At 37.7% G+C, this 19,410-nt stretch overlaps 1 protein-coding gene across 3 annotated transcripts in view; it reads left to right on the forward strand.

Annotated features, from left to right (window-relative positions):
* SLC15A2 (solute carrier family 15 member 2) overlaps positions 1–19,410 on the forward strand; it is a 38,227-nt gene that overhangs the window by 17,445 nt on the left and 1,372 nt on the right. For all 3 annotated transcript variants that reach the window (XM_034659334.1, XM_002927221.4, XM_002927222.4), the window contains 14 exons: positions 4,499–4,581; positions 5,048–5,134; positions 5,307–5,396; positions 5,489–5,533; positions 6,674–6,706; positions 7,424–7,512; positions 8,965–9,046; positions 9,605–9,739; positions 11,307–11,471; positions 11,626–11,672; positions 13,184–13,294; positions 13,790–13,886; positions 18,098–18,244; positions 19,153–19,257. In XM_034659334.1, the coding sequence (XP_034515225.1) occupies positions 4,499–4,581; positions 5,048–5,134; positions 5,307–5,396; positions 5,489–5,533; positions 6,674–6,706; positions 7,424–7,512; positions 8,965–9,046; positions 9,605–9,739; positions 11,307–11,471; positions 11,626–11,672; positions 13,184–13,294; positions 13,790–13,886; positions 18,098–18,244; positions 19,153–19,257 (1,316 nt within the window). The remainder of the gene's footprint in view (positions 1–4,498; positions 4,582–5,047; positions 5,135–5,306; positions 5,397–5,488; positions 5,534–6,673; positions 6,707–7,423; positions 7,513–8,964; positions 9,047–9,604; positions 9,740–11,306; positions 11,472–11,625; positions 11,673–13,183; positions 13,295–13,789; positions 13,887–18,097; positions 18,245–19,152; positions 19,258–19,410) is intronic.

The raw sequence follows: 19,410 nt of genomic DNA on the forward strand, positions 1-19,410 counted from the left end.
AAATCATACCCAAGTTTATACAACTAAGAACTTTTAAAAAGACTGATACCTCTGCCTCATATGGGAGCAATTAAGTCTGTATCTTGGCAGGATGGGGCCTAGGTATCTATAATTTTTTAAATATCTAGGTGATTCTAATGTATAGTCACGGCTGAGATCCACTGCTGTACACTAAAATATGTAAGGAAGCAAGGAAGATAATTAATCCTTTCTCTCAAACTAGTTTATTTCATCTGACAATTATTATCTGGTAATTGGAAGACATTTTTAATTCTTCTAAAGTAGCTCCTAGGTTTAGCTGTTTCTGCCCTGCTCTTCAATGCTTCCAATGAGTTTTCTCTTGATTAAAGAGAATAAGGGGAGTTGAATAAGTAGGTGGAAACTGATGCAGCTTAGATCAAGTGCATTCTCTTTACCACTGACAACCCAGTCATGGAAGAGGAAAGAGGATGTGTGTGTTGTTCAGTTTACACAGTCTAAGGGGAAACTTGGACGTGATTGTTCCTAATCATTGACCTGGAAACCTGTTCTCACTCTAAACCTTTGAGTGACACCCCCCTGGAACATATCCAGCCCAAACACATAAAGAGCTCAATAGAGGAAGAAAGAACCCAGAGACTCAATATTCAGCCCTGATTATTTTCTATCGGGAGGTGGTTAATAATAACAGTCAGATTCTAATTCCAATTCCTGTGTTATTCCAGGAAAGCTGTAATAATACATTCCCTTCTTCCTTCTTCCATCAAAGCCAAACATTTCCCCAAATATTGTCCTGGTTTTCTACTTATTAGTGCTGTTTCCTCTGGATCATGGCACAATAATATTAACATATTGGAGTAATTTTGAAGATCAAAAGAGGTGCTGTAAGTGAAATGTTTTATAAACTATGAAATGTTAAATAAGTGTTAGTTGCCATTATTAGTCAGCTGCTTCAGTTTTCTGGGTACCAATAAAGAACAATTCTCTGGTCTTTCACAATAATTTAATTTTTTCATCTATATTTTTCATTCATTGATTCAACACATATTTATTTAATGAACTTTTCACATGTCAAATCCTGTGCCAGCTATTGGAGTCACATTGATGAATTAGAGAACCACAGAGTTTATGCTTTTGGAAAGCTTCCATAGTCCAGAAGGAAAAAGGAGACAGACATAGTAAAAAGGAATTTACAATATAGTATGATCAGTGTCACACCTGGGGAAGTACAGAGAAACTCTGGAAGCACATAGAGGGGATGTCTGTCTAAAACACTGAAGATCAGAAAAGGTATGCCTAAAGAAGTGGTATCTAAGGTGAGACCTAAAGAATTAGCAGGAATTAATCAAAGAAGACAGGATAGCTGTAAGACAAGGAGTTGAGACATAATTGTGACATATCTGAAGGCCTTAAACAGATTCAATTGCTCCAGGTATAAATGAGAAAGATAAAGAGGAGAAACTGACAGCAATCAGATAATGAAGGGCCTTTTAAGTCATTAAGGAATTAGAACTTTATCTGGAGTAGGGAGCTACAAAAGGATTATGAACAGAGGAGTGATCAAGTGATCGTTAGATTTTTATTTTTCCTTGGTGTCTCTGACTGTAATGTAGAGAAATAATAGTTTAAGGGTAAGGCAAAGATATTATTTATCTTGATTACTGAATTTTTGGCATTCTTTAAAATTTTGTGTTCAGGGTGAGTGCCTCACTCAGCTCAGAATAGTCTCAGCCCTGGTGGAAATGACAAAACTTGATATGATTGGATATATGAAGTGATGGAGAAAATAAGTCAACATTGAATGTAGGGTTCTGACTTCAGTGAGTAGGTAGATAGTGGGATCATCATCCTAATGAATTTAGTTTTGGACATGTTACATATTAGATGTCCTTGAAACATCTAATGAAGTTATCAAACAGTTATCTGGAAATATAGGTTTTGAGCTCAGAAGAAATATTTGGGCTGTAGATAAAGATCTGGAGCTCTTAGTGTATGGATAGCAATTAAGCTATGAAAATAGATAAAATAACTAAGAGGTAATATGAGTATAGTACAAAGAGGGCTAGAATAGAACCCTAAGGAATAACAGCATTAAAAAGATAGGTAAAGAGAAGGGCACCTGGGTGGCTCAGTCAGTTAAGCATCCAACTCTTGATCTCAGCTCAGGTCTTGATCTCAGGGTTGTGAGTTCAACCGCACATTGGGCTCCACACTGGGCATGGAGCCTATTTAAAAAAAAAAAAAAAAAAAGGCAAAGAGGAAAAGCCCACAAGTGAGACTAAGAAGGAATGGCCAAATTGGTAGGAGTTCTAAGGGAATTGTTCAGAGTAACAAATGTTACTGAGTAGAAAAGTGAGATCAGGGAGGAAAATGCCCATTGAATAGAGCAACAAGAAGGTCACTGATTTGGTGAATGTCAGTTACGGCAGATTGGTGAAGGTTTAAGATTGATTAGAGTAGAGTAGGAAGTGAATAAGAGGTAGGAAAGGGAAAATGGTGTGTATAGCTGAATGTGACTAGAGTCAAGAGAGGATGGCAGGCATGCTTGAATATTATTAGGAACACTCCAGTAGAAAAAGAGGTTGAAGATGTAAGAAAAAGAATAATCAGTATGAAAGCACACATAGCAGAATTACCTTTGTACAGAGAAGGAACATCACCGTCAACTAACTGGAGGGAGGAGAGAATAGGTGTGGATACAGGAATTAATAGATTTTGTGGCAGGAAGTTGAGACAATTTCCATTTGATGGCTTCTGTTTTCTTTGTGAAGTAGGGGGCAGTATCCTCTACAGCAAGGAAGACCTAGTAGGGAAACTTACCACTCCTCTGCTTTAGTTAAGAGGCCTTAACATTTAAGTGTGATTTTATCCAGTTTATCACCTGGCCTGCCTTTTATCACTCCACTGTCTCCTCCACTATTGAGATTTCCAGCCTCCTTCTAGGAGCATTCTTAGTTTCAGGAGCAAACTATTTTCCTTCCGAAATCCTCCTCTTGTATAGACATCTTCTTATCTGCCCCCTTGTCTCCCAGGATTAGCATCCTTTCCCTTAACCATTTTTTTCTGTCAACAATAAGAAGGCTGTGGTAGGTAAAGGGTGCCATTTGGAGAAGCTTTGGAGAAACTGAGAGGATGAATAAAGAAAAATCAATAAAGTGAATATGAGAGGAATAGAGAATTTAGAAAGTTAAGGTAAGGAAAAGTAAGGGGATTCAGGCGTTCTGGTGCATAAAGATACTGAAAAGTGCTACTGGTCGCTGACAAAGACATCTTTGGTAGAAGACCTACCAGAGGGACATCTTGCTGGAGTTGGGAAATCTATTAAGAAAGGAAGTACATCTGGAATGGTACCAAGATAGAGTCTTCCTGCTGATGTTAGTTAATAAACTTGAAAAAACTAATATTTACTATTTCATAATTATAAAAATAATATCATCTAATTCTGGTAATTTGGAAAATAGAAAAATAAGGAAATAAATGAATAATAAAATAAATTATAAATAGCTGTGGAGATGTGGTTAAAGAATATGGGGTAAGGAAAAGAGAATGTGCTCAAGTATAATAATGGTACAGAATAGAATTTTTTGTAGGAATGATGAATAGTGGTTAGAATGTAGAGTACCTAATGGAAAATAATGAAACATAAAGTGGGAAGCAGTAGATTGAAGTGAGATCCAAGGGGGGCACATCATTTTTATCATTAGTCCCGGTAGTGTCTAGCACAGTGTTTAGTGCAAGAATGAATGAATGAGATGCTTTATGGTGGTTAAAAGCATAGATTTTTGAGTTAGATAGACGTTAGGTCAAAAATGCAATTTCTAGCATTTTCTAGCTATGTAATCTGCACAAATATCTTAATTTCTTTTAACTTCAATTTCCTCAATAAAATGCAGAGAGTAGTACATATTTTTTCAGGTGAAATCAGTTAATGTATATAAAATGCTTAACACTTTACATATAATAATAACCTTCAAAGATGGTTAGTGATAATAATAATTGCCAGGATAATATGAATTTGGGGAGGCCTTTCATGCCAGGAGTTTGGACTTTTTAGGTAGGTCCTGGAGAGAAGGTTTTAATGTGGCATCAGATAAGAGAAGGAAGATAACAGGGATTGAGAAACTAGTTTGGTAGACATTTTAATAATCCAGGGCAGAGGTCATGAGGTCCTAAACAAGAATTGTAGCAATAGTAAGGCAAAAGAAGGGCAGATGGGAAATACATCGAAGAAAGAGTCTCAATGAAAAGTTGGTAAAATAGCAGATGTAGAGATGGAGAAAGAAGAGAGAATTCAGAGATGACTTCCGTTACTGTGATACAGGAAAGTCTCAACAGATTACTTCTATTAACAACTGACCATTTTATTCTTCTTTCGGCTCCTATAATTTGTATAATTCCAAAGTCCCTCCCTTTGAAAGCTTTGCCAGTCACTCGTACACTTCAACAGCCTGTCCTTAGTACTGACATACTGAATATGCTAAAGGAGAAGCTAAGAATCTTGTTTGTGTATCAACTGCAGTTGTGTTTACAATGGGAAGCAAACTATACAGAAAACCACCTCCTGAAGGAAACATAGTGACTCAAGTTGCCAAATGTATCTGGGTAAGTTGCCAAATGTATCCAGGTAAGTCTGAATTGTTTACCTTCCTGTTTCAATCAATGGGAAAGAGATGCTATGCTGAGCATACAGGCCTTCAAACATGGGTATTCATTTTTCCCAATGACCTCTGTTCTACCTTTGTACCTTTTGGCAAACCGAGATTTATCCATCTTCCTCTGTGCCTCTACTCAACCATTAAGTAAAATAATAATAATAATAATAATAATAATAATAATAATTAACCATCTCTTAAAATTGGCAAAAAGCTTCTGAAATGTGTATATGATATTTATGTTGCCAACAGGATATAGGGATAGATAAAATTAAATCTGAAATATTCTGAAATTCAATGTCTGATGAAATCAAAGGGTTAGAGTAAGTCACTTAAAATGTATGTGTCTGAGGGAAAGGATAATGATTGGAATGGTTTCTTTTCGTCTCTCCTCTGATATCTATGCTCTGCCCTAGTTTGCTATTTCCAACCGTTTCAACAACCGCTCTGGGGACATTCCAAAGCGACAACACTGGCTAGACTGGGCAGCTGAGAAATACCCTGTAAGTTGGACCTGCAGAAATATCTTATGCCTACATGGAGATTTTCCTAAGTCCAAACTGATCCCCTCTTGCTGCATTTGACCTCTTCTCTTACTGCCCTGGCACATTTCTACTCCAAGCAAGAAAACTGGGTCTAGCCATTCAGCCTGTTCCTTCTTCCCCTTTCTTGCAGAAGCAGCTCATTATGGATGTGAAGGCACTGACCAGGGTACTGTTCCTTTATATCCCACTGCCCATGTTCTGGGCTCTTTTGGATCAGCAGGTAAGAATAGTTCTTTTGAAAGCTACCCCTTCTTCCAGCCCCCTTCCTCCCACAGGAAAGAGATTTCTCATAATTGCATCTGTCTACCTTAGGGCTCACGATGGACCTTGCAAGCCACCAGGATGAATGGGAATTTGGTGAGAAAATATTTTCCAGAGAAATCTATTCTTTTCTTCATAATAAATAAATTTCCTTTTTTAAGGAAAAACAGCTTTTGTGTTTTTCACCTGAAAACTGACTTAAGATCCAAAGGGAAGTGTCTTTAACATGAAGGTACTGAGTAGGCAAAATTTTTAAAAGCTATTCTAGAGATAAAAAACAGAATCTTATCTTTAAAAATCAGGAATATAAGGATGGAAGGGTTTCAATGTGTACAGGGAAGTACTGAGAAGATAGTAAATGAAGTGATACAGACTTGGGGTAGAGAGTGTTTGCTCCCCTCTCAGCCTTCCTGGGGCACAGGAGGCACAGGTTTGACTGGTGCTGCTCCACATGTACCCCGTCTCCGGGCAGGGATCATGTGGAGGACCTGGAAGTGCAGTATTTTGTATGTGGATAAGGACTGGAAAAGTTGCAAACGTTATTTTCTGTTTTTCTAATCTCCATTCTTTGGCAAACTCCGTTTCATCTCTGCTCTCAATTGTTCTACTGAGATTATTATGCTGTTTTTCTACCCTCTCAGTGGTGGAGAAGGCAGGGTGGAATGATGCTAGGATTTCATTAACCGGTCTATTTGGAGCTTGTCAAATATAAGTTTACTTTTTTCCCTTTCTGTTGTTGCCTAGGATTTGCTATGGTTGTTCTCTTGTTGACCCCCTGGAGAACAATTCTGGAAACACTATGCGTTAGTGGAAGTCTTCACCCTAACCATGATGTCGTGTGCGACACATTACCACCTACAACTGCAGTGACTGAAATTAACAAAAATACACTGACCCTATTCTCTCGCAAGGAAAAGAATATTCTCCCTTAGGCCTTCCTGCCTTCAGCAAACATAGCCTGAAGCCATTCCCAGTCTGTTTCCCCAAATACCCTTAAAAGCATGATGTGGCCCTGAACCAAAGACCTGGTGGATTTTATCTTTTGTGTCTCACCTGCTAATTAGCAATTTTTTTTTTTAAGAGAGAGTGCACAAGCGGTGGGGAGGGGCAGAGGGAGAAGGAGGTAGAGAATCTCAAGCAGGCTCCACACTCATCGCAGCTAATTAGCAGTATTTTTGAGCTAAGCTTTTCTTGTCTTTAGCCGCTGTATATATGTAATTTGTTACAATGTTTCAGGGTTTTTTTGTGCTTCAGCCGGACCAGATGCAGGTAGGAGATTTCTCTATACTCATGGGGATTTATGGCTTTCCTCATCTATACTTCTATCTGAATTATTAGGATTACCAAACATAATTGGACATTTGTTTCCTTGTATGCCAAGGAGGGTTAAGGATAGGGATGAAAATATTCTCCTTAAGCCCCACACTTCTCTCTCACATCCTCTTAAGTAAGCAGCTCCTGCCCAACTCCAAGGAGGGTGAATTTTGAGCCCACAGGAAAAGTATAAGCATTGGATTTTTCTTTTTCCATGTTAAGGTAGTATCTTGGAAATATTGTCCAAGAAAGTGTAAGGCTTTGTTGCATGAGTAATGAAGTCAGAATCTCAGTTTATTGGGGACTCCCAGTTCTTTTTTTAACCCTTATTTAGCCCCAATTCTTCCTTCTCTCCTTTTCTCCATGACATTTTCCCTTAGGCTGTGGAGCAGGAGAAGATAAGTGGAAATGAGAGGGAAGAACTCCTAACTGGTTGACAGAAAAACATGTTCTGAGTGAAACTGATTCTATAGGAAATTTAGAAGCTGAGGTGCTATGCAGGGGAAATTTGAGTCCTGGGTGTAAAGGCACTGAGTGGTGTGGAATCATTCTGTACTTAGTATGATGAAAGTATGTTTGAATGTTAGAGTGCACACAAGCAAATGAGATCACATGCTTACACTCAAGATAGAAGAACACTTGTAACTAATCCTTTTTACCATGATATTACAGGTGCTAAATCCCCTTCTGGTTCTTATCTTCATCCCATTGTTTGACCTTGTCATTTATCGTCTGGTTTCCAAATGTGGAATTAACTTCTCGTAAGTGCTCACTATGCCTTTCTTGCTCAGACTGACTTAATATTTGCTCAGCTTGATAAAGATTGAATGTCAGTATTTTCTACTTAGTATGATTTGTTTTGTCGTATCATTTTTCTGTCTTTACGTATCCAAGTTAAACTAAATGCCTGTTGGTACTGGAAGACAGGAATTGGATCTCACTAATTCTCATTATAAAGAGTACAAGCCATTACTGCAGACTTAACTGTGTGATGTTGAAGGGATAGATCTAGCTTCATGGAAAGTCATAAGTATATGAAAATAGGCTCCTAAATCAACTTGTTGCTTTGTTCTTGAATGTTGCCTCTTCAAAGAAGTCTAAAGCCTATGATGACAATTAATCCCTTTAAAACATTTATTGTCTATATAAAACAAAGTGGGGGGGGTGCGCCTGGGTGGCTCAGTCGTTAAGCCTCTGCCTTTGGCCCAGGGTGTAATCCCAGGGTCCTGGGGTCAAGCCCTGCATCGGGCTCCCTGGTCCTCTGGGAGCCTGCTTCTTCCTCTCCCACTCCCCCTGCTTGTGTTCCCTCTCTCACTGGCTGTCTCTCTCTCTGTCAAATAAATAAATAAAATCTTTTTAAAAATTTTTAAAAATTAAGAAAAAAAAACCAAAGTGGGGACCTGATAAGAGCAGGAATAGGTTATCCTTAATTACTGCTTTTCTCCTATTCTAAATAGAAGCACCAGGTGCTGTATGGAACTGCTGAACACTATATTGTACACCTGAAACTAATATTACACTTTGTTAACTAACTGGAATATAAATGAAAACTTAAAAAAAAGTGTTATTCTTTGTAAATTTGACAGAGGAGAGTTTCAAGTGTCCTCTAATTCCTGATTTAATAACAACTTTCATTTTGATGACCACATTACCATATTCAAATGGCCTTTTGTCATTTACTCATTAGTTGAGCAGATATTACTGAGTTCAGCTCCAACACCATGCAAATATAACAGCACAAATCTTGCCCGAAAGAGTTCACTGTTTAGTAAGGGAGGTAGAACACATGCAAGGATAATTATTACCCAACGTGAAATACATTAAGTTCAGTAAGAAGGGAAGCAAAGTGCCAGGGAATTATAGAGAAAGAAGAAAGTCCTTCCTGCTGCCAGAGTCAAGAAAGACTTATGAAGGAGAAGAAAATGGGATAATAACATATAGTGCTTGGCATATGGTAAATGTCCAATAAATCTGGCTGTATTACTATTATTTTTTGGTATGATGACATAATGGATAGAAAAAGTTGAGGTGGGAAAATGTGATGAATTAACAGAGAACTGTTCAGTGTGATGAGTAGAGGAGAAAGCTGTATGAAGGGGAAAAGTAGCTGGGACCAAATCCAGAAAGGTCTTTAATGGTAGACTTAGAAGGTTTCGATTTTAGCCTTTACAGTCTAAAGTTTCCATGTAATTGTCTCTCCCTTTCCTCTGCAGATCGCTTAGGAAAATGGCTGTTGGTATGATCCTAGCAAGCCTGGCATTTGCAGTCGCAGCAGCTGTAGAGATAAAAATTAATGTGAGTTCAATAAATCTTAAGCTCCATGAGGGCAAGACCATATCTTTGTTCGCTCTTCTGACTTGTTCAATCCTGATTGCCTGGGACTTAGCACAGAACCCATTTTAAAGAGGATGCACCGTAGCTATCTTGGTAAATGAGTCGACACAGGGGTAGAAGAGCAATACAAAATGAGGCCCACCTCCTACCTGAGTGATTCAGAGTGTATTGTCAAGGAATTCTCAAGCACTAATATCCAAGCTATCTCATCATCTCTTTGGGAAGACAGGTTTTGAATATTTGGCAGATCGAATAGCCATTATTAGGGAATGATTTATGAAGTCACAACTGAGTCAAAAAGCATGGAGTTTGTCATGTAGCATCAGTGCTTGCTGTACTGAGCTGGTTTTTCCTCCTCCAAACCACCATCAGAGTTTTCTAAGCCAAATGCCCTTCAGAGGGAGAAAACTGTATCCTCTTGACTAGATGGACTAGGATGTCAGAGGTAGGACTGAGATATGTGTTCTCACTGTATCGCAAGGGTTGTTGGTAATTCTGACTTGTGTTCTCTGTCCTAAGAGAATGGTCCCACCACAGCCTGGTCCCCAAGAAATTTTCCTGCAAACCTTGAATCTGGCAGATGAAGATGTGAAGGTGACAGTACTGGGAGATGAAAACAATACTCTGTTGGAAGAGTCCATCAGATCCTTTCAGGTGAGATATGGATTTGAATAAATTAGAAACACATTCAGTACACAACAAGGTGACAGCATGATACTGTGGCTAGAAGCATGCGCTTGTAGAGTCAAACTGTCCCCAGTCAGTTTCTGGTTCTGCCATTCCCTAGCCCTAAGACCTTAAACAAGTTATTTTATCACTAAACCTCAGTTTCAGCATCTGTAAAATGGCAATAATTTTTATGCCATGAGCTGTTGTAAGAATAAGTATTAGATGTAAAGCACTTAGCATAGTGTTAGGGACATTGTAAGGTCTCAGTAGGTTGTAATTTGCATTGTTATTTCAAACTGCCTTCTAATATTGCATCCTCTGGAAGGATTTGGCTTGCATATTTTCACCACTATTACTGTACGTATTCTGAAATATGTATTTTTTTTAAAGATTTTATTTATTTATTTATTTGACAGAGACAGAGACAGACAGTGAGAGAGGGAACACAGGCAGGGGGAGTGGGAGAGGAAGAAGCAGACTCATAGAGGAGGAGCCTGATGTGGGGCTCGATCCCACAATGCCGGGATCACGCCCTGAGCCGAAGGCAGACGCTTAACCGCTGTGCCACCCAGGCGCCCCTGAAATATGTATTTTTAAAAAAGATTTATTTATTTATTTTGGAGAGAGAGAGCACGAGTGGGAGGGGCTGAAGGAGAGGGAGAGAGAATCTCAAGCAGACTCCATGCCAAGTGCAGACCCTGATGCAGGGCTTGATCTCACAACCTTGAGATCACAACCTGAGCTGAAACCAAGAGTCAATGCTTAACTGATTGTGCCACCCAGGTGCCCCTGAAATATTTATTTTAAAATATTATTTTTTAGTAATAAAAGTAATATACATCTATTGTTGAAAATTGGAGAATATGTAGAAAGACATAAAAACCACCTACAATTCCATCACCCAGAGATGGTCAATCAGCATGTTTGTATACATGAATAAACTAATTTCTAAAAAGTAGTCAAACTCTATGTGCTGAATTGAACTTTGGTTTTTTCTTGACATTAATCACATCATAAGCATCCTTCTGTGTCCTTAGATAATTTGAGAACATGATTTTAATGGACACATGATATTCTATTTTATGGATATATCATAGTTTATTGAATTATTTCCTTATAGGTATTTAAGTTTTTATTATTTTTTAAAAATTTTATTTATTTGTTTTTGAGAGAGAGAGCGAGCAAATGCATGAGCAGTGGGGAGGAGCAGAAGGAGAAGCAGACTCCCCACTGAGCAGGGAGCCCAATGCGGGACTCAACCCCAGGACCCTGGGATCATGACCTGAGCTGAAAGCAGATGCTTAACCAACTGAGCCACATAGGCACCCAAGTTTTTATTATTAATATACATAATCCTATAAAGAACATCCTTACTTGTAAATCCTTATGCATACCTCTAATTACTCTCTTATGGCATATCCTAAAAATAGAATTACTAGGGTAAAAGGCAAAGTTGAAAATATCTGATGAGCTCACCCACCATGGGATGGTATGAGACAGTGATGTCTATGTTAGGGTAGAAGGTGAGTGTGACAGTTTCTTCATTCTACAGAAGATGCCACACTATGCCCAGCTCCACCTAAAGACAAAAAGACAGGATTTCCACTTCTACCTAGAATATCACAATCTGTCTGTCTATGCTAAGCATTCTATGGAGGAGAAGAACTGGTACAGTCTGATCATTCTAGAAGATGGAAAAAACATTTCCAGCATGATGGTAAGTTGAGGAGTAACTTGGTTCCAAATTGTTACCTGAGCGTATTTTGACCAGGTCATTAATACCTTACCAAAGATATGCCTGATGATCAGATTTTCTGATTATCAGTTCCCTGTCATCAGCTGTAACTGATTTTTACTTTCCTTCATTATAGGTGAAGGATGAAGAAAACAAAACAACCAATGGGATGACAGCTGTAAGGTCTGATTGTCAAGGAGACCCAAGGCCCCTCTGTTTTGAATCTTGGTCTCTTCTGATCTGTGGGGCTTCAGATAAAACAGCCTCATGTTCTATTTGTCTTGTACATGGATTCTCTCTCCTGTAATATCAAAGGCACTGGTGTCAGAGGCAATTTCCAGAACAATGAGAGGCAGATAGACTTGCTTTCCCATGTGGTATTAAAAGATGACCATGTATCTGTATATGCCCCCTGTGCTCTGATGCATACATCCTTCCTGTTGAATTTTATCCACTTATTTTGCCCTCAGGAAAATAATTGAGTACTTTCCTCTCTGTGATCACCAGAGAAAAACTTAGAAGGGAGCAAATAATCCTCCCTTCATGGTTGGTAGTTGAATATCTCTTATTGTTACTGTGTTTTTAAAGTATAGTTCTATTATAAACCTGGAGAGGCACCATGGTGTAGTAAAGGTAACACCTTTGGAGTCAAAAGACTTGGTTTTGAATCCAGAGAAGGCTGAAAGTCATGTTAGACAGCCAAAGAAAGTTACAGAGATGGAGCACCCAAGAGGTCACCTGCTCTCTGTAGCAGGAAATCAGACATGAGGTAGAGGCACATGCCTATGGTCATCAAGATTAGGTAGTTGCTGTTGAGACTAGCACTTTAGAGAACTTCTAATGAAATGTCTGAACTTTGCCGAAGGGTGGAACAGTCAAAATAATTTGCTTTTGAATATGTTTTAGAAAAAGTAAACAGCTCAAAATAAGTAAGACAACAGTGAGGCTAGGACTTCCCTGGTTGAGAGAGCCATAGGAACCATAAGAACCTCCAGAAGGGGTAAAAGGAAATTTCTAGATCAGTGCAGGGTTATCTAAAGTGCAGGAATCAACATAGGTGTTCTAGAGGAAACTGCCCTTCTTCTCTTGTGGGCCAGAGATTAGTACAAAAGTTATCAAAACCCATACTGAGGAAACAGTTTAGGAACCCAGGTTCAGAGACTAAAAAGATCATTCTGGAAGGGTCCAGGATTGTCTGCAGATTCCAAAATGGTAAGTCAACCTACTAAGGGCTGGGAGTCTGAGTTCTGTAGAAGTCAAATCAGACTTCATTTTAAGAGGACACAGTATCAGTTTTATGTAAATACTAGTATATATATTTATATATATACATAATTATTTTTCTTAGTGTAGTCTTGACTGATGAATCCCACTGTTATAAGAGGGAAAGAAATTGGAGGCACCTAAGCTGGATTAGTGAGGAAACTTAGACCGCCATGGGTGATCATGATAGTGTCCATCCCAGCTAGAGATGATGTGAGGGTGTGGCAGATGGAAAACTAATACTTCAGGAAAGATAAAGTTAAGGATGACTAAGACTAGTGATTATTTCTTACATGTGAGTTCATTTATTCATCCACTTAACAATATATAACATGGAACTCTTGTGTGCCAAAAACTGTTCTAGGCACTGGGGATATAGTGGTAAGCAGGTGTAAGGTTTGTCTGATGTGTAACAATGTCTCTACCCTTAGGTTTGTTAATACTTTACATAAAGAGGTCAACATCTCCCTGGGTAAAGATACCTTCCTCATTGTTGGTGAAGACTATGGTGTGTCTGCTTATACAACTGTACAAAGTGGAGAGTAAGAGCATTACCCTTGTGGACATTTTACTTTTATCAACAACTGGGGTTTTTTTTAATGTTTTCTTTGCATATAGGTGGGGAGATTAGGTATATCTCAGTTAATTTTTTTTTTTTATCTCAGTTAATTTTGAGTATACTCAGGTTCACTGGTTCTACACTGTTCCATTAATTCATAAGACTTGGAGGAGAAATATTCATAAGAATTAAGTGAGAAGACTTAGGGCCTGAAGTCCACAAAAGAAGATGATTTGTGCCTTCTTTATTTAGGTGTAAGGTTTAAAAAAATACCTGATAGGCAATGAAGAGCTCAGATCAGTGGCAGAAAAACCTGGCATAAAAATAGTTCACTCCTAGAGACTCCTCTTCAAAGAGAAATCATGGCTTTGCTGCTTGACTCACCCTGAGTAGAGAGATGAGATCAGTCTTTCCCCTGGAGGTGGGAGTGCTTTTTTAGGCTGTGATGTTTATTCTAACTAAAATTGTCCTGTTCCAGATACCCTGTGGTACATTGTAGGGCAGAAGATAAGGACTTTTCACTGAATATGGGTCTACTAGACCCTGGTACAGCTTATCTGTTTGTTATTATTAATGTAAGTAGCTCATGGCCACCCCTACTCTCTCCTTCCATATAACTGTATCTATATTTATATCTATATATCTATGTCTGAATCTGAATTTATCTTGCAATCACATACTTATTTCTAGTGTAAAGTGATAGGTTCTATCATGACTTTAGAAAGCCTACTAAGGTCTCCAGAAGGGATGTTAAAAGAGATAACATCAACAGCAGGCATATAATAGAAATATAGAATGATATAATGTGGCCCTTTGTGTCTGGATTCTTTCATCTGGCATATTTTTCAAGGTTCATTCATGTTGAGGCAGGTATCAGTGCTTCATTTCTTGTTACTACTAAATAATATTCCACTGTATAGATGTAATACATTTTATTTGTCGATTCATCAGTTAATGGACATTTGGGTTGTTTCTAACTTTTCACTGTTATAAATAATGTTGTTATAACATCATGTACAACTTTTTGTGTGGCCATATATTTTCACCTCTCTTGGGTATATATCTAGGAATGGAATTGCCGGGTCACCTGGTAGTTCTATGTTTAAACATTTGAGGAACCACTAGGAACTTTTCCAAAATGAATTCCATTTTACATTCTCACCAATAGTGTACGAGGGTTGCAATTTTTCCACATCTTCACCAATACTTGTTTTTCTGTTTTTTTTTAATAGCCATCTTAGTAGGTGTGAAATGGTAGCTCATTGTAGTTTTGATATGTATTTTTGTAATGGCTACTGATGTTGAGCACCTTTTCATGTGCTTATTGGCCATTTGCTTTGGAGAAATGTCTATTCAGATACTTTGCCACATTTTTAATTGGGTTCTTTATCATTGAGTTGTAAGCATTCTTTTCATATTTTATATATGTCTGTTATCAAATATATGATTTAAAACTATTTCCCCATTCAATAGGTTATATTTTAACTTTCTTGATGTTGTCCATTGATGCCCAAATGTTTTTAATTTTTATGATGTTCAGTTTATCTATTTTTGTTTGGTTGCTTGTGCTTTTGACGTCATATCTAATTCCTAATCCAAAGTCATGAGGATTTATGCCTGTATTTTCTTCTAAGAGCTTTATAGTTTTAGCTCTTATATTTAGGTCTTTAATGCATTTTGAGTTAATTTTTGCATATAGTGTGAATTAGAGGGTTAACTTTATTCTTTTATATGTGAATATTCAATTGCCCCAGCACAATTTGTTGAAAAGACTGTTCTTCTCCCATTAAATGGCCCTGGTACTCTTGTCAAGAATCAGTTGACCATAAATGTGAAGGCTTATTTCTAGATTCTCAATTTGATTTCATTGATCTATATGTCTGTTCTTCTGCCAATACCACACTGTCTTGATTGTTGTTACTTTGTAGAAAATTTCAAAATCAACTTTAGTCTTCATTTTCAAGATTGGTGGGGAGGGACAGGGGGAGAAAGAGAGAGAGAAAGAATCTTAAACAGGTTCCACGCCCAGCTCAGTGTGGAGCTGGACATTGGGCTGGATCTCACAACTCTGAGATCATGACCTGAGCTGAAATCTGGACGTTGGACACTTAGCCAACTGAGCCACCCAGGTGCCCCATGATACTGTTGTTAATGGAATCATTTTTCTAATTTCAATTTCAGATTGTTCATTGCGAGTGTGTAGAAAAACCAATTGATTTTGTATGTTGATCTTATATCATGTAACCTTACTGAATTCACTTATTAGTTCTAATAGATTTTTTAGTGGATCCCTTAGGACTCTCTACATACAAGACCATGCCATCTATATAGAGATAGCTTTACTTCTTCCTTTTCAATATAGATGCCTTTTATCTGTTTTTCTTGACTAATTGCTGAGACTTGAACCTCCAACACAATGTTGAATAGAAGTAGTGAGAGCAGACATTTCTGGGGGCGGGGGAGCATTCATTCAGTCTTTTATCATTAAATATGTTAGCTGTGGGTTTTTCATAGATGTCATTTACTTTTTCTTATTTTATTTAAATTCAATTAATTAACGTATAGTGTATCATTAGTTTCAAATGTAGAGTTCAATTATTCATCAATTGCATATGATACCCACTGCTCATTACATCACATTCCTTCTTTAATGCCCACAGACATCATTTAGTAGGTTAAGTTCCCTTCTATTCCTAGTTTGTTGAGTTTTTTGCTTGTTTGTTTTTTACCATGAAGGGGGATTGAATTTTGTTAAATGCTTTTTCTATGTCTATTGGATACTTATGTGGTTTTTGTCCTTTATTCTATTGATATGGTATATTACTTTAATTAATGTTCAGATGATAAAACAACCTAGCGGTAGTTTTCCAGGGCTGCTGTAACAAGATACCACAAGTGAAGTGGCTTAAAAACAGAAGTTTATTGTTTTACAGTCACGAAAGCAAGGAGTCCAAGATCAAGGTGTTGGTCCTTCCGAGGGCTATGAAGAATATTTTCCATGCTTTTCCCTTAGCTTCTAGTGGTTTTCTGGCAACATTTGGTATTCCTTGATGTGTAGAAGAATCAACACATTCTCTGCCTTCATCTTCATATGGAATTCTTCTTGTATGCTTGTCTGTGTCCCATTTTCTTCCTTTTTTACCAAGATACAAGTTATATGGGATTAGAGCCCACCCTAATGCCCCCATTTTAACACAACTTATATCTGCAACAACAACTCTATATCCAAATAAGTTTGCATTCTCAGTTAGGACTCAGATAGGGTTAGAACTTCAACATATGAGTTTTAAGGGGAAACAACTCAACCCATAACACTTGTATTCCTGGTGTTATTCCATTTTTCATTTGTTCTGTCTTTTATGTGCTACTCAGAAGTCATATATATTGTTTCTGAATGCCAGAATCTAATAAGCATTTAGAGAAGAGATCATAAATTAGAGCCCAAGGGCCGAGTTTTTCCCATAATCCTGTTTTGTTTGGCCTGCATACTACTGAGAAAACGAATAATAATCATTAGTAATTGACCATACTTAAAATTCAGGAGACTTCACCTAAGAAGGTGGATTCTTAACATTTATTAAAAACAAAATCAGAAGATTTAATAACAGACATTACCATGTCAGTTGGCTGGTGCTCTAGTGGCTCTGCACTGTAGATGGGGCCCGTACTATCCACCTTACCACAGCCTCCGCCATTCCCATTCAGCGTGCCTCATTTACTTAATTATCTGCCCGTGGGTATTAACTCAAACATATGCCCATGTATTGTTCACAATATCAAGTGAAACAAATTTTCCTGCTTATTTTGAACCTAATGGCCCTTTGACTCAGAGAATCAAAGACATTTGAATACCAGAACTTTTTGATTTCAAGGACTTTGATCTTGATGTTTTAACTGCCATTTTAGACACATTATATTTTAGATATTATACCCACTACTGTGGTATGGCTTCACTCCAAGAAATACATATAATTTTAGAATTTATATCCTATTTATAACAAGTATTAGTAGACAAAGCATATGTAAAATAAAACCAACCATAGTTTAAAACCTGCATAGTAAAAGTACTTCTAGACAAAGAAATAAAGATTAGAGAATCATGTATATTTGATAAGATTAGTAACAAAAAAAAAATTGACCCTGAAAAAGTTCTTTTTGACTAAAATTCTACAGAATAGTTGCCTTTTTGACATAACTCAAATGTGTAAGATTTGAGTTCAAAAATGATGGTCAGTAAGTAGAATTTAAAATAGCAGGCAGTATTTGATATAGATTTTTCAAAATTGATCAACAAATTCTTTAATGTAAGGTTTACCAAGAAAATAATTCATTTTGATAAAAGTAACTTAAGTAAAATAAAAATTTTAATGGAAAATGTTAAAAACAGTTTAATTGTACTTACATAGAAAACTGGACAAGGAATTAAACTTTTCTCAAGAATATGCTTTCTGAAAATTCATTGTATTTGTATAATTCAGATGCCATTTTATATTTAAAATGTTGGCCAGGATCAAAATACATATAGATCAAATTGTGGAAATCCAAACTACAATATCAAAATATTCTGCCATTTAAAGACTCTGTCAATAATGGTATCTGATTGATTGAAGCCAGGCAAGTGAGTGCAGTGTTACCAAAGGAATTTCAAAAACTGAAATTGTATAGAATTTGCTCAATCTCTTGAAGGATGAAAATACAAAGAGGGAATAGGTGTAAGATCATAGAATGCTGTAGGTCAGAAATATTTACTTGAGACTGCTGATAATCTCTTCTTTTCCTCACTAAGAACACCAATCAGGATCCTCAGGCCTGGAAGATGGAAGACATTCCCGCCAACAAACTATCCATTGCATGGCAGCTACCACAATATGCCCTGGTTACAGCTGGGGAAGTCATGTTCTCTGTCACAGGACTTGAGTTTTCTTATTCTCAGGTAGGTTTTTGCAAGTGGAAAGTGGAGGTGGATATATTGCTCTGAGAAGGACGAGTTTTAATCCTAGCACTGCATTAAATAGGTATGTGATCCTGGCCAAGACCTCTATATTTTCTGGCCTTAAATTTCTTATATATGATCCTGAACAGAGAGTCATCTTGACTCCCAGGATAGTGGCAGTGCAGCATAGTAACTGATGCTGTTTGAGGTCTAGGAAAGGGTACTTTAAGAATAAGGACTGTAGAGTCAAATTGCCCATGTTCAAATTTTGATTGTACAACTTATCGTGTAAACTTGAGCAAGTTTATTACCTCTCTAATGCTTTTTTTCTTTGTGTAGTAAGAATACTGATAAAATTTATCTCCTAGGGTATAAAGAAGGTTATATGATATCATGAATTAAAATATTCAATTAAGAGATCCATCTTATTATTACTGTTAACATTGTTATCACCCCCTGAATCAACATGATAACTGAAGTTGAGGGGGAGGAGTTCAAATTTGGAAACTTTTGTAGGAGAAGTTTTTTGGATAGATGCATGTTATACGCAACTAATGAATCATCGAGCTTTACATCGGAAACCGGGGATGTACTGTATGGTGACTAACATAATATAATAAAAAATCATTAAAGGGGCGCCTGGGTGGCACAGCGGTTAAGCGTCTGCCTTCGGCTCAGGGCGTGATCCCGGCGTTGCGGGATCGAGCCCCACATCAGGCTCTTCTGCTGTGAGCCTGCTTCTTCCTCTCCCACTCCCTCTGCTTGTGTTCCCTCTCTCGCTGGCTGTCTCTGTCTCTGTCAAATAAATAAATAAAATCTTAAAAAAAAAATCATTAAAAAAAAAAGATGCATGGGTCATAGGGTGGTGTCAGGGAGTTTGTTTACTCACAAACCTGTGTCCTCTTTAGGCTCCCTCTAGCATGAAATCTGTACTCCAGGCAGCCTGGTTGTTGACCGTCGCAGTTGGGAATATCATCGTGCTTGTTGTGGCACAGTTCAGTGGCCTGGTGCAGGTATGGATCTGATGGAGGCAAGAGTTTGTGTCTACCCAAGATTTCCCCTCCAAGTTCCTTTCCTCCCTCTTCCCCAATCCCTTTGCCTCCCACATTCCCCACTCAGTGCTCTGTGTAAGATGGGTTAGATATAAGCAGACGTTGCCAGGAAAA

Source organism: Ailuropoda melanoleuca, chromosome 1, assembly GCF_002007445.2.
Source record: "Ailuropoda melanoleuca isolate Jingjing chromosome 1, ASM200744v2, whole genome shotgun sequence".
NCBI lineage: Eukaryota > Metazoa > Chordata > Mammalia > Carnivora > Ursidae > Ailuropoda > Ailuropoda melanoleuca.